The sequence below is a fragment of the Borostomias antarcticus genome (genome assembly GCF_949987555.1).
Source record: "Borostomias antarcticus genome assembly, chromosome: 3".
In the NCBI taxonomy this organism is placed as follows: domain Eukaryota; kingdom Metazoa; phylum Chordata; class Actinopteri; order Stomiiformes; family Stomiidae; genus Borostomias; species Borostomias antarcticus.
The window spans coordinates 6,353,309-6,369,604 of NC_140236.1; the positions used below are offsets into that span (position 1 = coordinate 6,353,309).

Consider the following 16,296-nt stretch of genomic DNA (forward strand, 5'->3'; position numbering starts at 1 on the left):
CTTTACTTTTCAAACCTCCAAGTCTGGATAGCACCTGCAGCATAGGAATATTCAACAGGCAACAAATCAATAAAACAATATCATAATTTTCTTTTGTTTTTTTCTGCTTTTTGTTTTTAGAACCAGGCCATATCTCAAGCTTGACTGATTGAAAGTGGTCTGGCTACTCAAGGTAGCAACTACTCAAGGTTTCCTCTCCACGTGTATAATGCAGTCTTTGGCAGGCTCTCACATTGTATTAGCTACATTAGTAGGGAAATGTGCAGTAACTTAAAAATGCTCATGTGAAAAAACACAGAATGTATTAAATTAATGGTCTCTTTTGCCTCGGGGCAAGAATGAAAAGGGACCCCCCAATGAGTTCATTTTTCACGGCTTTGGTTATGCATTCAACACTCTAATTGAATTTCAATGTAAGTTTTACAAAGTCTTTATTACAGTGACTCCTGATGTAAATTGTATGTGATCTATCGGGGGACTCTCACCCATTAAGTCATTTAATTGTGACATGCACTTCTGTACGCACCTCATGCTTTTCTGCTTATTCCTCTTCATCCAGATTGTCAGTTTTTTCTATTATTGGCACTGTTTACAAGGTTTGAGCACGGCGCTCTGCATAAACTAAGACAACATTCATGAGAACATCTCCTTAAAAGGAGTAATTGCTCGTCTCCCTCTTGCTGAGAAATGGACAGCTCCACACAGCTGAACAACACTGGAGTGGGCACAAGTCAAAGGGATTTGCACGGGGTGCACAAATGACTGCACAAGGCATATTTTAATACAGATTGTTTGATTAGTAGCTTCATCACATGAATGAGGAAAATTCCAAGACGTCATTTCTCCTCCAGTTTTTATTTTTATTGATTTTATTTTTATCTGCTGCTGTTACATTTATAATATTAAAGACTCAAGCTCAATTTCCTGAAGATGCTATATGCATCATCATCATCAGGTACTTTTATATTTTGACATTTTATCATCATCATTATCCACTTTACGGCCATAACCCTGGACCTGTGATTACAGACAACTGCCTGGAGCTCATTCTAGAGGTAGTCAGAAATACTTGGACTTATTCAAACAAATGGCAACATTACATACAGAACAGTGGGCCCCTGTGTGCGTACCTTATGTTGTGTGAGGGAGCTTATTATCCTACAGCTATATGATACTTGACGCTGGTTCCTCTGGCTCCCCCTAGTGTCAAACACAAAAGGTGACACTTTGGGAACAGTCACACAATGTTTTAAAAAGACTTTTGACAGCTTCAGGCTGTTGAGCTGAATACATTTTGTGCAGGCTTTGGTCACAACAGGATGGTGTGTGTGTGTGTGTGTGTCGGTGTGTGTGTGTGTGTGTGTGTGTGTGTGTCGGTGTGTGTGTCAGTGTGTGTGTCAGTGTGTGTACAGAATGTACTGGAACACTCAGGCTGCCTTTTCAAGATCATAAGCGTGGAAAGAGGCTTGACCTGATATTTCCTTTGTTGTTTAGTCAGGAAAGGGACGTTATTGTAAGAGTATCGTAGGATAAATAATCCTCCCGTTTCCATGGCAAAGTCACAAACATTGAGTGCTGAAGACAAAAGACCAGAAGACAATAAATCCACCACTGTCAATTTTGTTTAGTTTTCAGCGTGTTTTTGAGGGAAATATGGTTTCAAAACAAGACTCCTCGTCTAGTTTTCCATGGAGAAAGGGAAATCAGATCATAGGTTTTTGTTCTCTCCTTTTTTTAACAGGCCGGTTTTATCTTGTATTTTCCAGTCCTCTCTGTCCTGATTAGTAATGGGAATCTGATTTTGCCATTCAGTCAGGAAACTCTGGAAACGTCTACAGCTGTATACGTGTTTTCATAGCCTTGGAAGAAAGGGCATTGTCTCAAAGAGCCGAAGACAAGTGACTATTTTGGCCTGTCTAACTTTCAGATTCAAGCTTGCCAACTGGAACGCCATCCCAGTCACTTCTTTGATAAACAATGCATCATAAGTAAAACAATCAGGGGTCAGTTTCAGTGCACATCGGGAGATGGAGCTGAAGATGATTTTGGGAGTTCAAGACTTAGTTTTGTGAAACCGCAAAGAAATAGAACAAAAGTTAGATTTTAAAGCATCAGAAAACATGTTTGAGCTTGAACGGTGGATATCAAGACAATGAGCTGTGGTGCTGACCTTTGACCCTGCCTCTCCTATAGCCACCACGGCTGGACACAGGACGACCCCCTTCCCGAGAACCCCGCCCCTCGCTCCTCGTCCGCTCCTCGTCCGCTCCTCCCCTCTGTCGCTGCATCGCGTCCATCGTCGAGGAAGACGAGGCGATCGACGCCCGGGCCGTCTCATCTCTCTAATACGAGAGCGAACACGGAAGTCTTTACAGCGGGCGTGTTGCTTCAGCCGGCGACGCTGAGCAAGATTACTGGCCTTTTAGAAGCCCAGAACCACAACCACGCCAAAGTAGTATTTTATCTTGGCAGTTTGTGTGGCTTTGTTTGCCTTTCTGTGAAGCCCGAGGATAAAAGAGCAGTCTGGGCAAGCTGCGTCTGATTAAGATCTAATTGTTAACATTCACTCTGCCTTATTATCAGGCTGTTGCTGCTACACACGGAGTAGTTAGGGCCCTTTTTAGTGTCTGCAAAGTGCTATGAGAGACTCATCCCCACCACACTTGTGTGGTACTGAAGTACTAGTTAGCACTAAGGTGGCAGGAGAGGAGCCCCCGGCTTGTCGACAACAACAACAACAACATCAACAAACAGGAATTGATGGCGAGTGTTTATTATCTGGTTTAATTGCTCGTCATGTGGAGGATCTGACAGTTGTGGTTAATGAGAGAGAGAGAGGAGGCACGCACTGTTGGCAGCAAGCTTCATAGAGAAGGACTTGTGTGTGTGTGTGTGTGTAGGGGGGGCTCTGTGGGGAGGGGTGGGGGGCAGGGAGCATTCCAGCTCAACAGAAGCAACGGAGGCACGGCGAACGCCAAATCATTTGTTTATCAAATTATCAAACCAGACCCTAAGTTTGAGTTTCAAGGGCTCCTCCTTGGGTGTCATTAGTGAGTGTTGCCACACACTCTGTCACCCCCACACACACACACACACACACACACACACACATATGCACAGACACACACACACACACTCAAACATGTGGACACAATCGCACTCAAAGGCGTTGCTGTGTGTGTACAGTAATCAGATGGTAAGCGTAGACAGGATATCACTGAAATTGAGCCCCTTCCTCAATTTTTCATCTGGGCCACAGGGCTGGCCCTGCTCCAACTGGGGACCTCCCTAACATTGTGCAGGGTCACGCACACACAGCCGCGGTACAACAGAACCGTTACACATTTTAGAGTTTGCTACTTTCTATACATACAGTATAACCCCCACACACAGACACACACACACACACACACCAACACACACCACCACCACTAATCCCACAGACTCACTGTCCCATTCACAAATATCCCCATTCAAAACCATGGGCATCACTTAAACAAGGGCACATCCACCCCTTTTACTGCTGCTGTATCCCACATGGGAACAATTAGGGGTACGCCAGTTTGGCAAGGGTCCGTAGCAACCAGCCACATCTGCTTTTGTTTACCTTTTGCGCTCGCTCTCGATGATGCCATGAGCACATCTGCTACTGTGCAACGTAACCGTGGTTACATGCGTGGTTGACCCGTGATTCTGTAATTACCCTCCAAGAGAGATGAAGAGGGCCGGCAAAGCCACCGCAAACCCTCACATCCCCTTCCTCTCTCCATCTCTCTCTCCCTCTCTCTCTCTCTCTCTCTCTCCCTCTCTCTCTCCCTCCCTCTCTCCCTCACTCCTTCCCTTCTTCTCTCCCTCCCTCTCTCTCTCCCTCCTTCCCTCACACCCTCCCTCTCTCCCTCCCTCCCTCCCTCACACCCTCTCTCTCCCTCTCTCCCTCCCTCACACCCTCACTCCCTCTCTCTCCCTTACACCCTCTCTCTCTCCCTCACACCCTCTCTCTTCCTCTCCCTCCCTCACTCCCTCTCTCTCTCTCCCTCACACCCTCCCTCACTCCCTCTCTCCCTCACTCCCTCACACCCTCACTCTCCCTCACTCCCTCTCTCTCTCCCTCACACCCTCACTCCCTCCATCCCTCCCTCCCTCCCTCCTCCAACCCCAACCCAGACCCCGCTCCTCTCCCCCAGAACATGTGAGTCACTGCTGCAGAGCAGGCTCCCCTCTAAAGATGACACACACAGCCTTTCTGACAGCGTGCATGTGCAGATGTGCACATTCAGACTGCGCATATGTTTCCCTGGGACAGCCCTTCTCAAATGATGTCAGGGTGAGCTCACATCCCACGCCATATGTTTCACTCAACCTCACGTGAAATCAAAACCTCCTGATTTGAGTTGATGCTCAACGTTTTCATTCAGCTCACTTGAGATCGCGGCATATGGCTCGATCCACGCGGTCGATAGTATTACAGTGTGGAATCTTTACATAAGAAGGTCTGAAAATGAATGAAAAACTTGAATTAAATGGACTATACTACTGTAGGATTCTAGCATCCTTCTGAGGAAGGTATAGTTGGTCAGAGCGTTAGGCTGGGCCATCTTGGAAAAAGAACCAGATTTGCAACACAGACATTTTCAACCATTCCTCTGAATGTTCCTAGTTTTAGAAATGATGACACACAAGTCCAATAGGTTATGTAAGCGGACTCAGATTAGTCACAGGTGCCTGGCAAATATAATTGCTCAGTAGAATGAAGAAAAAAGGGCGCCAGTTTTTTTTCCCAGCTCTTTCAAAGGCATGAACACAAACAGGACTATCAGTAGTGTTGGTCTCTCCTCAGGTCTGGCTGGGCAGGAAGCACAGAGTCCCACATTTTGGGACCTCGGGACATTATAGGCGGCTGGGGACATTTCTTTAGAACACACAGAGTACAGACAATTGTGTAGAGAGGTACTGCATACTTTACGATGATCATGATAATAATGAGTGATTATGAGCAACCGCAGTGAAGACCATGTATGGATCACTACACAGGCGCAGTGTGGGGGCAGGGTGCCACCAGGCTTAGCATCTCCCAGATGTGCGAGCCATATGCTTCGACTGAAATTAAAACAAAAAGCACATGAAAGGATTTTTTAACTTTGTAAAGATAGTTAATAGACTATACAGATAGAATGATGGCCGAGAAAGGCCACATGAAAGACCTGGGACGTTGGTGTACTTTATGGCACTTCTTCTGTTTCCTGCTCACAAGTTCACGGAGCAGATGGGGACCAAAGGCCCGAGGAAGTTTAGATTTTCTGCCTGGCAGCCCGTTGTATATGAAGCGTTTAACTGCGTAACAGTGCTTTGTTATAATGCACAGAGTCTTCAGTGCATAAGAAGAGGACGAAAACACAAAGGTGAACGGATGAGGAAGGGTATTCTACTCACATCATGTTGAAGAACAGTCAGGCAATAGCTCAGGCAATAGCTCATCGATTCACATTTCAATTATTTATCTGTAGATATCAGCAAAATATGACATGCTTCATTCAGTCATTTTTTTATTTTTTTATTTTTATTTTTTTCTGAAAAACATAGCCTTGATTTGGAATCAGTACAATCATATCAAAGGTCAAAGAGGAGTTCAACTAAATCAAAATCATACAGATACTTTAGGGTTAAAATATACAAAATTAGGCAGTATGTTTCAGAAAAGTTGATGCAGCTGAGTGTTGGTGGAGTGTCCACAGAAACCAAGAACAATAGCGCCCTCTTCTGACCAATAAATAAACTACAGTTAAATCCAGATACACTTCTGTTGATATATAATTTAATAATAATTTGTGCTGAAATTATTACAGTGGGAAGAATTACTACAATATTTATAGTAGTAGTATAATAGTATAAGTTAAGTAGTAGTATAATAGTATAGTATAAGTCCAATATGTAACTTGTGTGCTACCTGCTGGCTGTGAGGGTAAATTCAGTCAGCCAGGTTGAATTTAGTCTGCTTGAGGGTTATGGTTTGACAGTTTATCTGTCTGTTTATCAGTATTGCCCATACTCCTAAATAAGGGTATAGAATCACACCCCATGTTACTGATTGAATCTCAGCACACCTGCACAGTTTGGACCAGGTGTGGCCACACCTTGTTGGTAGGTACCACCCTCAGCTCCGAGCTGCTTAAAATCCTACGTATTTATTGTATATGTTTTCATCAGATATTCAAAATCGCTAATGATTGTTATTCGCAAACAATGTTATCACACATAGGCTACTATACATCTTAGTGGATACCAGAGGTCGGCCTTAATTCATAGTACAGTAGTATCATTACTAGGCTGGCGTGTATGGTGTCTGGTTTTTGTCTGCCCTGAGGCAACTGGCATGAAGTAGTGGCAGTGTGCTTGTGGAACTGACCCTCACAGCAGTCACCAGCCCTGCAGCTTTCTGAAACCATCTGTCAAGCATGTGTATCATGTCAGGGCTTAAAACGGGGGTGCAGGACCTGAATTACAATAGCTAGGCTAAAGCTAAGTTAGCGATCTGCAGCTAAGGTCAAGCCGTTTAGGTTTTGCGCGCCACTTGCACTGCCTCGGTTATTGCACTCGCCGTTTCATTTCTTGCGTATGCACCGTGAAAATCCACTTGTCCTGTTCCGTTTCTAACCGCCGTCACTTGAGATTCTACCTGTTTTGGTTGACTTGTACCGGTTGAACCCAGGGATTCTACTTCTCCATCTACTGCAGTTGCATCATCCACTTCTACTGTTTCATTTGTCGTGGTTGTTCCATAGAATTTAATCTGTGCAGCTACATTTTCACTTGTTTCCGATGATGTCGCGTTGCGTGTGTAGACATTGTAATCCGAGCCATTGGTCTCTGGAGAATAGGTCGTTGATACCGCTGTGCTTGTGTCTTTATAAGGGGTACCTTCAGTGGATGTGGGTGTTCTTGAAGTGGGGTCCTCCACGGGTTGTTTGGAGGGGGTGAGCAGCAAACGTGTTGATGTCGTAGTGCTAGGCGGCGTAACTGGAGCTGTTCTGTGGGCAGGAGGAGCCGGGGCAGCGTAGGTTAGAACAGGCTTCTGTGTTATTGTGATACGGTCATTGGTCCCTGATGCCGACAGGCTGGAGGCCCCTAAAATCAGAGGAATTAAACAATCAAAAAGACAATATTAGCGCAAGAGTACAAACTGAGTAAAACAGTTAATATTCTGTACTGCATCCGTTCCCTGTGCTACAGTAAGGCCATGTTCACCTGTGCATGGAAGAGTGTTCTCCATAATCCAGTGCATTACGTAGTTGGTCTCTTTGAAGGCGAGTAGAACATCGACCCTGTAGAACGGCTGCAGCAGACGCTCGTCTGTGGTGCAAGTCTGAGAAATCAACAATATTTACATTTTTTCCCCCAAAGAGACCTCATGCATGTCCTCCCGATCAGTAAATGAGCCCTGACGCTTCTCACAGTGACGGCGGTAAAAGTGGATCAAATTCCCAACGTTTCAAAACATGAGCTGTTGTACCAACCTTGGTCTGTAGGATGAGAGCAGTCGGGACTCTCAGTTGTACGAAGTCCCTGTCCTCATGTACTGTGAACACGTCTGTCTGGTCCATCGACACACTGCTAACAGTTAATGTATCGCTTTCATAGACTCCTCTTTTTGTCAAACCCATGCGGCGTTTATAAATGTGCAGCACTGTCTCCTCTGCCAAGGACTTGGACACTGAAACCGACACGGTGAACAAAACATTTGAGCATAAGGTCTGAAAATTTGATTTTTAGTGACACGTAAGATTAGTCGGGCGATGACATTGGATGACGCAAAGACATGAATAACCGTTTCTCCTCACCCACCGTTTGGACAAGTAGCTTCCATACTGTAGGCGTACTGTCCGCTGACCAACTTCAAGGCTAGAAACTCTCCAGTCTTCTCCAGTACCTGTAATTAAGGATAAAACTGTTTGGGGAGCAGCCAAAACAGACCTTCAGTAAGAAATGCATGGTAGCACTTTACAATAAGGTACACAAAAAATGAGTAGCTACTGAGTAACTACTGATGAACCAATGATTGGTTAAAGATTAGTTACTGATTAACTCTGATTAGTTAATGAGTAGTTACTGATTAACTCTGATTAGTTAATGAGTAGTTACTGATGGGGACTACTATAGTAGTTACTGAGGAACCAATGAGTAGTTACTGAATAACTCTCAATTTATCACTGTATAGTAGATAATGATGGGTTACTAGAGAACAGACTGGGGACTACTATAGTAGTAACTTAGGAACCAATGATTAGGTAATGAGTAGTTACTGATTAACTCTGAGATTAGTTAATGAGTAGTTACTGATGGGGGCAACTATAGTAGTTACTGAGGAACCAATGATTAGCTAATGAGTAGTTACTGATTAACTCTGATTAGGAACTAGAGAACATACTGGGAACTGTTTAACTGATTAACTGTACTTTACAATAAGGTACACAAAACAGTAACTAATGATTAGGTAATGGTTGGGTAATGATTGGGTAAGGAGGACTAGCGGTTACTACTCTGTATGCTGTCTGACTTTACAATAAGGTACACAAAAGAGTAACTAATGATTAGGCAATGGTTAGGCAAGGAGGACTAGCTATTAACTACTCTATATGATGTCTTACTTTACAATAAGGTACGCAAAAGAGTAACTAATTATTAGGTAATGGTTAGGTAATGAGGACTAGCTGTTAACTACTCTGTATGCTGTCTGACTTTATCGGTATACAAAAGAAATGATTAGGTAATGAAGGGCTACCTGGTAAATATATCATTAACTACTCATTAACTAATCATTGGTTCCTCAGTAACTTCTATAGTTGTCCCCGGTCCCTAACTACCATATTAGTCCCCAGTCTGTTCTCTAGTAACCCATCATGATCTACTATACAGAGATGGATTGAGAGTTAATCAGTAACTATACTCATTAACTAATTATTGGTTCCTGTGTAACTACTATAGTAGTCCCCAGTCCGTTCTCTAGTAACCCATCATAGTAGTCCCCATCAGTAACTACTCATTAACTAATCAGATATTCAGTAACCAGTAACTACTCATTACCGAATCATTGGTTCCTCGGTAACTACTATAGTAGTCCCCATCAGTAACTACTCATTAACTAATCAGATATTCAGTAACTACTCATTACCTTTATCATTGGTTCCTCGGTAACTACTATAGTAGTCTCCAGTCTGTTCTCTAGTAACCCATCATAGTAGTCCCCATCAGTAACTACTCATTAACTAATCAGAGTTAATCAGTAACTAGTCATTAACTAATCATTGGTTCATAAGTAACTACTATAGTAGTCCCCATAAGTAGCTACTCGTTAACTAAGCTCAGAGCTAATCAGTAAATAATCATTAACTAATTATTGGTTCAACAGTAGTTACTCCGTACTGTAGTACAGAGTAACTACTATAGTAGTACCTACAGAACTTATTCAGTAACTACTCATTTTTTGTGTACCTTTTGTAAAGTGTTACCAAATGCTCTTGAGTAACTAGGTCTGTATGGGCATCAGTTGTAATGTTTCCCCTGGCACAGTGTTGAAGGATGCTTGGTGTTCCTTACCGTCACAGGAGACAGGATCTCTGTCCTTCTGCCCTGAACTGTGATGTTGTTTCCAGCCTTGTCAATGTTTAACTGGATCAAACTAGCATCTTCAAGGGCCACAATCAGATTGCCCCCCAGGGCAAGCGACCATTGAAGCTGTGAAACACACACACACACACACACACACACACACACACACACATACGCACACACACACACACACACACACACACACACACACATCAATGTCAAATGAAGTCACACACATACAGTATCATAAAGGCATGCAACATGGAGTTGTGTCAGTAGGCTTTACTGAACATATATAACTACCTCAGAGCTCCAAATGTCATTGGGGATCTGTCTGGTCACCTGTGAATATAAACAAATGTCTTGCTATAGTAACAACACTCTTAAGGTTATGTAGAATAAAATACACACACACAAACACACACACATAAACACACAGGTGCACTGATGTAATGCCACTTATAGTAAATGATTAAGCTTAGCTTACCTGGATATCGTCTGGGTCACATTGAATGTGTTCTCTATTGGGTGGTGCAGAAACCATCGGACACTTCATGATAAAGCTATGAGTTCGGCCTCCAAACCGATTTATTCTCTTTACCAAATTCAGTGCAAGGACATTGTTGCCATGCTAAAATGTACAGTAGACAGGAAAAAACGTCAGAGTTAAAATTGGTATAAGCATGATAAAGAAAGCTCTTATCCAGGTTTATCAGTGCTCACTGCTCGTGGTGTTTAGATCAAATTCTGAAAGACAGCAGTCATACCTGTTGTTGGACAAAACAGCCACTGTACATGACCCTAAATATATAGTTCTTGTCAGGGTCGTTGTGCAGTGAGAATCCACAAGCAGACAGATGGAGGTTAAGATGGTCCAGGGATGCAAGGCTGACTACAGAGGAGAATGGAGAAGATGCATGAAACACTAGTCATAATGCCGCTGTAGTTACTGTGCGCTTTTAGCAGTAAACCACAGGATTGATCACCTTGGATTCGCAGGGCCCCTGAGAGCCAAACTTTCAAGCCCTCGATCCTCATTCTGTGGATCCACACCTCCATGTACTCTGAGAAGCATTCCACATCTCCCTCTAAAAAGACATAAAGGACCTCAAACTCAGGAAACATGTGGCTTGTCTTCCCCCAGTGTTTAATTATTAATTACACACCACTTGTAATTATTTTAAAGAACATAGTGTTTCATTATTTCTCCTAGGGTTTTGCCGAGTACAAACATATCATTTGACCAAAAAATGCTGATATGATTCTCAGAAACGCAGGCCTACCTCTTAATGTTGCTGGTGGGATATCAATCCAGTCTCTTTTCTGAACATTCAGGACATCCCCTTTAATGGGCAAGACAGCAATACTGCAGAAAAGTCAAAATACGGTAGATTAATACTGTCCAAATAAGGTGATGTCAATTTCTCTAGGAAGCACTAAACGTTTTGTTACTTACAAAGTTACAACGAGGATCCCAAATCGTGTCTGATCCATGTTACCGTAAGCCTACTTGTGTTGAGGTACATAGTTTGTGTTAGGGTAGGCCTAGGGTATTTATAGGTGTAGTCGGGGATCCATTGGGACGTGGGTGTAAGTCAGCTGTGTTTACCTAGACATATAACAAGAGATGACAAAGAGATGAAAGGAACAGAGGTGTGATTAATCACACCTGCATCTTATGTGTATGAACTGCTCTGACGGCTGCTCTTTCAACTGAAGGTTAGGCTATGTGAATAGTGGAACTGACACTCTTTGTTGATGTCAGTTGATTGTCTCAATATTTTGGACGTATTGAAACATGGAGGCAGATTTTTTTGTTTCTAAATTACAATCTGAACAGTTCAAAGAATATAACGTATAAATATCATTGTATGCAACACAAGGAAATCCCTTCCCTGTGAAATATGAAATAAGAAATGCGCAAGTCTGATTTCTCTGCGCACTTTTTGTTTCTACGCGGGGCTCTTTGGCCAGACTAACTAAACGGGGACTCCTAAAATAATATACTTCATTCTAGTGGTATTATATAAAACATTTTTTTAGAAACATGCATTTGGAATTGGGTTCGTCTGTGAAATTGTGCAATGATAGTGACTATTTTAAAATTAATTGGGTAGGTTTATCTCAAGAGAATAATTCCCTTGAAGACCCCCCCACATAGCCATAAATGAGACTTACCGAATCAATGATGTCACCCATACCAGCAGCCATTTTGTTCGAAGTTGGAATGCAAGTGATTAGCGCTAACGTCGTTTAACGCGATTCTTGTACTTTCTTCAAAAAAATCGGGATTCTTTCGGTGGATTGGTTATCAGACATTATCTGTAAAACAAATTGCTTGTACTATATGATTGCATCTAGGACTGATCTTACATTTCCCTCGCATTCCGAGGCGCACAACCTCTTGCTAGCTTGCTAACGTTAGCATCTCATTCATTTTTTTTTTTTCCTTGTGTGCTGTGCGCATTGAGAAGAGGACCCTTCTGCTCTCATGGCCGCCAGCTATCGAATTTAACAATCGTATAGCTATCTGTTCTCGCTACATGTTGCTGTAGCGTGTTTATTCAGATTCGGGACTCTAAAAACGTTTGGCCGACAAAAGATTTGATAACCAACGTTAAGCCAGGCAGAAGCTATTTTGTTTGGACTCTCAATCCGGCGCGTGCTGCTAAATTAGCCTGTTAGCTTAGCTATCCAACGGTCCATTGTCAAACCACGCAAGCTACATTCACGTTTGATACAGCCCCCTGTCAGTCTCGACAGAATGGCAGAGTGGCCGAAGTACATTCTAGTGGCCGAAGATGAAAACGAAGAGCCAATGGAGATCCCATCGGAGGACGACGGCACTGTGTTACTGTCCACGGTAGCGGCCCAGTTCCCCGGTGCCTGCGGCCTACGGTACAGAAGCCCGGAGTCTCAGTGCATGCGAGGCGTCCGCCTGGCCGAGGGGGTCCTGCACGCACCCGAGAGCGTCTGGGGGAATCTGGTGTATGTCGTCAATTATCCGAAAGGTAAACTTGATTTTCCTACGTTATACTAGCTAATTTGTGTTTCTGTTGCTTTGCCATTCTGGTTGTGCGCATTTCCTTTATCACTGAACGTCAGATCATTTGGCTAGCTAGCTACATGTTAGAAGTTGTTTACTAGCTAGCTACCGTCTACGGGGCTAACGTTACACGTTTTCTGCATTAAATAGTCTGAATGAAAGCTTAACTTAGTCTTTTTTCCTCTTTATCTAACGATCAATAATGTGCTGTGTTCTTGTGCCAGACAACAAAAGGAAGATGGATGAAATGGATGCTGCATCTGCTGTGAAAATCAAGAGAGGTGTCCAGAAAACATCAGACCTGATTGTCCTCGGGTTGCCGTGGAAAACATCTGAGCAGGATCTGAAAGACTATTTCGCCACCTTTGGGGAGGTCATCATGGTGCAGGTAATCCTTTTTATCCAACGCAGTTCAGTTGTCTGGATGGTGAGAGTTTGTGTGAAGTCTCTTGATGTAATGTATCTCTCTCTATCTGCAGATCAAGAGAGATGTCAAGACCGGGAACTCGAAGGGTTTTGGATTTGTTCGTTTCACTGAGTATGAGACTCAGTCCAAGGTGATTTCTCAGAGACACATGATTGATGGAAGATGGTGTGACTGCAAACTACCCAACTCCAAGGTATTCAAGAACCATTCCTCTCCTTCCCGCTTCTTTCATACTCGCGTGTCCAACCGGCTGCAGGAGATCAGATGAAATGACCTGTTTTCCTCCACGTCCACCCAGGTGGGTCCCGATGAGCCGATGCGCTGCCGCAAGATCTTTGTGGGCCGCTGCACCGAGGACATGACCACCGACGAGCTGAGGCAGTTCTTCATGCAGTACGGCGAGGTCACCGACGTCTTCATTCCCAAACCCTTCCGGGCATTCGCCTTCGTCACCTTCGCGGATGACCAGGTGCGTCACCCCTCCCCCCCCTAACGGTCTACCCCCATCCATAACCTCTCTGGAGTCTGAATGTGGGTGCAGTGCAGATGATGCTCCGTGGTGTGGTCGGTATGTGTGTGTTGTATCATCTCCTCCCCGCTCCTCTCCCCCAGGTCGCCCAGGCCCTGTGCGGAGAGGACCTGATCATCAAGGGCGTCAGCGTGCACATCTCCAACGCAGAGCCTAAGCACAATAATAGTAGGCAAATGATGGAACGTGGGCGGTTTGGGGCTGGCGGGTTCGGGGGCCAGGGCTTTGGCAGCAGTCGCGGCGGGCTAGGCAGCAGTAGCGGCGGGGTTAACTTCGGGGCCCTAAGCCTCAACCCGGCCATGATGGCTGCCGCTCAGGCTGCGCTGCAGAGCAGCTGGGGCATGATGGGCATGCTGGCTAACCAGCAGGGTCAGGGTCAGAGTCAGGGTCAGACCACCACAGCGGCCACGACCCCTAGCACCACCACCAGAGAGCAGACCTATAGCTCCAACAGCACCAGTTACAGTAGCCCCACCTCAGCTAGCTTAGGGTGGGCTGGAGGCGCCAACTCTGCCTCCAGCAGTGGTTTCAGCTCAGGCTTCGGCACCTCTATGGAGTCCAAGTCTTCTGGTTGGGGAATGTAGAAAGATTTGAGATTAATCCCAAAATAAAATATAAAAAAAAAGACTAGATTAATCTGGTAAGTATTGTTTAAAAGCGGGGGGACTCAGTCTAGTCATATCTTTATGTCCCGGCTATTTAAAGCTAAATTGCCTTTCATTTTGTCTAAGACATTTAAACATGCATATGTAATGTTAAATGTGTGCAACTAATTCTGTAGGACACCAGTGCACAAGAGTGGTTGAAGTGTTTAGTTTGTTAGTGGTCACATGCTGCACCACATGCATAGTTTTTTTGTTTTTCTTGAGAATTGTTAATTTGTGTAAGACATGACTCTGCATGCTAAGTAGATATATATCTGAACCATGCACGAGCAAGTATCACATAAGTCCCCCCTCAGCCATGTGTAAATGGTCTCGAGTTAGGATTGGTGTTTAATCTCTGTATGCAGTTGCTTGTATCTTCTTTGTTTGCTGTTTTATGGAAACGCCTTCATGAAAATCTCTTCTACAGTTCATCAACTCTTTTCCAATTTCCCGGGAAGAAGCCCCTCGTTGGCAGCAATGTTCGACCGATCTCAGTATCAGTACCCCTCTTCCCATGTGTAAATGCTTTGCCATCAAAGAACACAGCTTCACTCTGCATATACTGTGTTAGACGGTGGGTGTTGCCTTTTTCTCTCCCCTTTTCATGGATTTAGAAAAGAAAATCTTTGTCTATCGCTTTTGAGATCAATGAGTGGGATTGGTGGTGGCCAAAGAGTGAGAGACTGAGAGTGAGAACGGGAGAGAGCAAAGTGAAAGAAGTTTAAGTGTGAAAAGGACTGTCTGTGCGATGCTGAAGGGCCAGATGCCTGCGAGAGTTGAGAAGAACCTGTGGCTTTGTGCGAGTGTGAGAGGACGGAGCAAGTACGAGTGTGTTCCTTAAGACCATCAAAAGGACATTTTATTGCCATCTCGAGATCCCTAAGGTCTCTCTCCCTCTAATTTTTTTCTATCGAGCTTAATCTTTACAACACAGTGGAATGTTTAGTGCTACAAATATTTGTATCCCTTTCTTGTATCTCTTTCTTGCTGTCTGATTTGATGTGAATGCTGTGTATGGCGTGTGCTTTATTTTCCCCCACTTGTCACCATCCCGTTCTGTGTGAAAATGTGACTTTGTGGTGTTTGTGTGGAGAGCACTGAGGGAGTTTGGAGAGGTGTGTGGTGCTGCAAGTGGGCTCAGTGTGTCTTCAGAGGGTGAAGTTGGGCGTGTGTTTGAGTCCCTATTGAAAGTTTGTGATTGAAGTGTTTCTGAATGCATTTTTCTATGTTTTGTGATCAAAGGGAATTCTCGAATAAAACTAAATTTGATTTGACTAGGTATATTGCCTACTTGACAGTGACTTATTCTTGCTTGTTAACATTAATTGAACTGCCAACACTTTAATTCGCATGTGTAGGGACCTTGGACATGGCCGGCCCAGGCTTTCAGCAGATCGCAGGGAGAAGTCTATTTTGGAGAAGCGGAAGACTGGAGTTTGGTGCACTGTTGAGTGGGCCAACACAAACCAACAGTGGAGAATGCTGCAGATTGCCTTATGCCTGAAAAGGGACCCCTTCACCTCACTAACAAAGACCCCTGGACCCCCCCTCCCTTCCAGTTCCCCCCCCCCCCCTCCCCCCTTTGAAATTTAGAACGGACCATTCTCCATTGGGCCGGGGTGTTCGATGTATATCTCCGTATGAACACATTTCAAAGCAGAGGTGGAAATCCCATTCATGTAGCTTGAAACTCCTGCAAGTTATTGGTGATCATGCTTTTTTCTGTTTTTGTTATTCCAAACTGTTTTTGATATGACCTGGCTTTAATCTTGCTTTTGAATGGTTAATTTTTTTCAATGCTATGTCCTAATTGATTACTGTAATTGCTATTATTGCAACAATTTAAGTTAATTACTTTTGAGTATTCCGTAGGCCTTAGTTATTCTTTTCATGTGGTTCAAATGTACAACTTCAGTCAGATGAGATTGGCAGGACTTTTGTGAATTACTTGGAGACTGTAAAGGGGCTGGGAGATGTTAAGTCTATTTTCAGGGTCAAAAATTGCCAGCGGGAATTCTCAATTGTACACTGATTTTGAAGTCTT

General features: G+C 44.0%; 1 protein-coding gene across 3 annotated transcripts; it reads left to right on the top strand.

The window, feature by feature from the left end:
• Positions 1-11,830: 11,830 nt before the first annotated feature.
• tardbpa (TAR DNA binding protein a) lies at positions 11,831-16,273 on the top strand. 3 transcript variants are annotated; one of them, XR_014631327.1, is made up of 7 exons: positions 11,831-12,614; positions 12,874-13,037; positions 13,129-13,269; positions 13,375-13,545; positions 13,689-13,773; positions 14,680-14,826; positions 15,611-16,273. XR_014631327.1 is itself a non-coding variant. In XM_084461998.1 (6 exons), the coding sequence occupies exons 1-6, from the start codon at positions 12,368-12,370 to the stop codon at positions 14,772-14,774; spliced, it is 903 nt and encodes a 300-aa protein (XP_084318124.1). In that variant the 5' UTR covers positions 11,831-12,367; the 3' UTR covers positions 14,775-15,592. The 3 variants fall into 3 exon arrangements, 2 of the variants coding, with proteins under 2 accessions (XP_084318124.1, XP_084318123.1); XM_084461998.1 differs by lacking the exon at positions 15,611-16,273 and having other exon boundaries at positions 14,680-15,592; XM_084461997.1 differs by lacking the exon at positions 15,611-16,273 and having other exon boundaries at positions 13,689-15,595.
• The last annotated feature ends 23 nt before the right edge of the window (positions 16,274-16,296 follow it).

Coding starts and splice junctions, on each gene's coding strand:
- tardbpa (XM_084461997.1), top strand. CDS start 12,368: ATGGCAGAGTGGCCGAAGTACATTCTAGTGGCCGAAGATGAAAACGAA. Junction 13,038..13,128: donor GGGAGGTCATCATGGTGCAG/GTAATCCTTTTT, acceptor CTCTATCTGCAG/ATCAAGAGAGATGTCAAGAC. Junction 13,546..13,688: donor TCACCTTCGCGGATGACCAG/GTGCGTCACCCC, acceptor CCTCTCCCCCAG/GTCGCCCAGGCCCTGTGCGG.